The sequence below is a fragment of the Octopus bimaculoides genome, chromosome 1 (assembly GCF_001194135.2).
Source record: "Octopus bimaculoides isolate UCB-OBI-ISO-001 chromosome 1, ASM119413v2, whole genome shotgun sequence".
Taxonomy (NCBI): Eukaryota; Metazoa; Mollusca; class Cephalopoda; order Octopoda; family Octopodidae; genus Octopus; species Octopus bimaculoides.
Window position 1 is genome coordinate 94,285,417 of NC_068981.1, and position 3,989 is coordinate 94,289,405.

The 3,989-nt window shown below is 31.9% G+C and overlaps 1 protein-coding gene across 1 annotated transcript in view; it reads right to left on the minus strand.

Moving 5' to 3' along the window:
• LOC106873159 (uncharacterized) overlaps positions 1-3,989 on the minus strand; it is a 161,723-nt gene that overhangs the window by 10,610 nt on the left and 147,124 nt on the right. The window contains exons 88-90 of the mRNA XM_014920386.2: positions 3,370-3,438; positions 1,742-1,848; positions 584-725 (exon numbers count right to left, since the gene is read on the minus strand). Coding sequence (XP_014775872.1) covers positions 584-725; positions 1,742-1,848; positions 3,370-3,438 — 318 coding nt within the window. The remainder of the gene's footprint in view (positions 1-583; positions 726-1,741; positions 1,849-3,369; positions 3,439-3,989) is intronic.

Sequence of the window (3,989 nt, forward strand, 5' to 3'; positions counted from 1 at the left end):
ATATATATATATATATAACTGTCATTGATTGTGACTGACAGTGCAACGTAGCACCTACATTGCTAAAAATAATAGTTAAAGGTTTTTAACTCTTATTTCTTACAATGTAGGTGTTACCCTCCACTGTCAGTCACAATTAGTGACAAATGAATTTTGATTTTTTGATTTTATATTGTGTATAGTTGCCTTCATTATATATATAACCAATGACATTCATTGTTTTGTTAGTTTACACTTATCCACCAATAGTCAAATCCAACAATAAGTTGGAAACCTATTTGGAGAAAAGTTCTCTATTGCTCTGAGTAGAGAAAACTGGGATCAACTCTCATATCTTACCTTATGACCCCATTGAGAATTAAAAGAAAAAGAACTATTGATTTCTGAACATACAAAAAAAAAAAAAACTTCAACATTTAAGGAGGTAACAGTCAATTCTATCTGTTCTAGATTATAATGGGTACTCTTCTTCTCAATGTTGAAGAGATGATAACCAGAGTTGAGGTCCAGTAAGATTCAAACACAGAATATAAAATAGATGCAAATGAGAAAGAAATATAATAGTTCAATATAAATAACTTACAGCATTTATTTCTGATTTTGGTATCCCCCTGATTCTAGCATGGTACCACAGCAGTTCTCGTCCAGTTAAGAAATAATCAAGAGCATCTTCTTGTGGGCAGTAACCCATGAGTTTTCTAGCATTTCTTTTGTTCTTGGATAAACTAAATCATAAAATAAAATAAAATAAATTATCTAAAAATACTTTCATAGAATAAGACAAAATTATACAATAAGACAAAATTAATTATTTGTTTTTTGTTGCCATCTTTACCTCAATCACCAGCATTATCATCCACATTTCCTTCAATGATTATAACTGCAACAGCACTACCACAATTACTAAAATGCTATTATCCACTCTATCACTCCCATTATTCTTATTCTTATCACCATATACACAAAAATACAACATGCCACTCAAACAAGGGATTGAACTCATAATCTTATGATTATAAACAACCAATGCCAAAGAGGGAGTTTCTAAATCAGACACACGCAACCTGCAAGACTTTTTGAATGGCATGCCAAACAAAAATACTATTCTTTTACTTGTTTCAGCCAGTTGACTGCAGCCATGCTGGAGCACCACTTTAAAGGGTTTTAGTCTAAGAACTTGACCCCAGGACTAAGCCTAGTATTTATTTTGTTGGTCTCTTTTTGCTGAACTGTTAAGTTATGGGGATGTAAACACACCAACACAGGCAGTCAAGTGATGGTGGAGGGACAAACATAATCACAAACCTAAGTCTGATATTCTATCAGTGTTCTTTGGTGAACCACTAAGTTATGGGGGACATAAACAAACCAACCACAACTGTCAAGTGATGAGAGACAGTCACATGTACACGCACACGCACACACACACACACACACACGTACATACATACACACACCCAAAAACACAGAAGACAAAGAGTCCAAATAAATACTTGCAGGCAAGAGATGAAAAGAAAAGTTGATAGTGGTAGAGTTTGAACCTAGAATAGAGAGCTAAAACAAATATCACAAAACAGTTTTCCTTATACTATAATCTCTCCTGATTCACTTCCTAAACTGTAACAACTCAGCCATTTTGTGAATTAATCTTCTGCTGTCCATAATTTTATCAGTTTATAATTAATATAAGCATACAGTGAGTAGGTGGACAAGCTAATGTATAAATTTGACTAATACAAACCTTTCATCTTTAATGAAAACATCTCCAGATGTTGATGAAAGTTGTCCTGCCAGTATTTTGAATGTAGTTGTCTTTCCAGCTCCGTTGACTCCAAGCAGTCCAAAACACTGTTTAGTAATGTACAAGAAAAGAACATTAATTTTTTTTTTATGACAAAAGAGAAAGGCAATTTTGTTAGAGAAGATTATGGTTGATTAGACTGAACTTCAGTTTTTAAACATACCTATGATCAAAGACATTCCATTCAGATACGTTCTAACTTTATTTCAACATAGTATATCTAAGATTACCATATCATCTGGTATATAAGAAAGGTGGACTGACCGAAGAAAGTTGAACTGACTTATAAACTAAGATGATTTTAGTAGACCAAAAATTCCATGTGAAATGCTGTAGGATTTGAAAAGATAGTGACAATGTTTGAAAGTTGACACTACATGTTTATGCTATATACTATGTTGACTTGTATGCTAGAAAATAAGGTACATTAATTCTATGAGTACAGAGTGAGCTTTGGACACTGTAGGGGAGATTTGTCTGCTATTTCTAGCAGATCAAGCAACTGCATAGAAGTTTCCTCAGGATGATTGTCAATGCTGGCAAGATTTGAATTCTCTGTAGAAGGCCTGAAGCAAAATATTGTAAAGCGCATAACATGGAACATTTCTGATTGTATTTTTTATTATATTAGACATCAAGTAAATACAGGGTGTCCACAAAGTCTGGGTACACGGGGATTAGCACATACTTTTAAAACAAAACAATTTTATTTAATTATAATGTTAATAAATAGATCTGTAATGGTTATTGAGTAAACTTCCTCTTTCAACACACCCCCGAAAAAGAAGTCTTATATTTAATTTATGTTATGATTTTATTTATTCCATGTACCCAGACTTTGTGGACACCCTGTATTTTGTTCATGTTGAATATGGAACATTCACTTGGTGTTTGTATATTGATGGTATTTGTCTTGTTAAGAACAGAAGGCAACAAATACAAGGTGTATTTTATTTGGGATCTGAACTCAAAACAGTTAAGTACCAAACCAAATGCAGCAAAACATTAAGCTGGATAGTCTATATTCTAATGTAGTAAACTTTTAATTGGTGGGTGAGACATGAACAAAATACTCTCTTAGAAATAAATCATATTGTTTGATATTTAGTAAAGGAGAATGCACATAGACATACTTAATCATTTATAGACTTACAGACTATTCTGAAAATAAAATCTCAAGGAACTAAATGGTGTGCAATCCTTCCTTATCTTATTTTTCTCTTCTGCCACTGACCATCAAGATTTTGAACTAAATACCATCAGTATTATACCACGCTTGTTTATTTCTATCAATTGGCTTTGGACAACTTGAAACAGCTTCTTCTTACAATAATCAATAAAACTGTTTATGTATTACCTCCAGCTCTCCAATACTTTTGAACAAAAAGCAAAAACTAATAATCAGGATTTTTCCAAACCATTCTTAGATAGAATGCATTCAAATGCTATCAAACAAGAAAACATGATGTAGTTGATTCAGTGTCAAACTTTTGCTAAATGCCTAAGATTGAATAAAAAACCCCAATATTTGTTGGATATTATGTATAACTTTTTGGTAACAGTCATACCTCTCCTTCCTTTATTCCAAGAGAAATCTGGTTCACTGCTAATATCCTTTCTAAACCTTGTCGGTACATCTAGAAAGATAAAAAACAGAAAATTAAAATTTAAGTAAATTTGTGAGAAAAAGAGTGGAAGAAAACATTTTATGAGTGGTTAAAAGAAAACATTTTATGAGTGGTTAAAAGAAAACACAGGTTTATCTCTCAGTAGTACGAAGAGGAAAAGAAGATTGCAATAGGAAAAGGGAGACAAGAAAAATAATAACAAGAAGGAAAAGACAGAACAAAAGTAAAAAGAAAATGACAAAAGTAGAATAAGAAAAAAACAAAGAAACAATAACAGTAATAACAAAAGTTCAAGCTTTAACCAAAGTTTTAATTTTATGCACTTGTATCTTAGATCATTTTACTGTTCAGTTTGTCTTGATTTGTAGCAAGACTTTATTGAGATCTAAGCAAGCACAGTGAAAAAACATTATAAAATGTATTCAATGGTAAAGAATAATAAATTCTTCTAACCTATGCTAGCTTGGAAAACAGACAAAAAGAAATGAACAGCAGTTGGTGAATTTGCTTTCTAAGAATCACTCTGATAATAAGCCCATTTTATATATATATATATATAT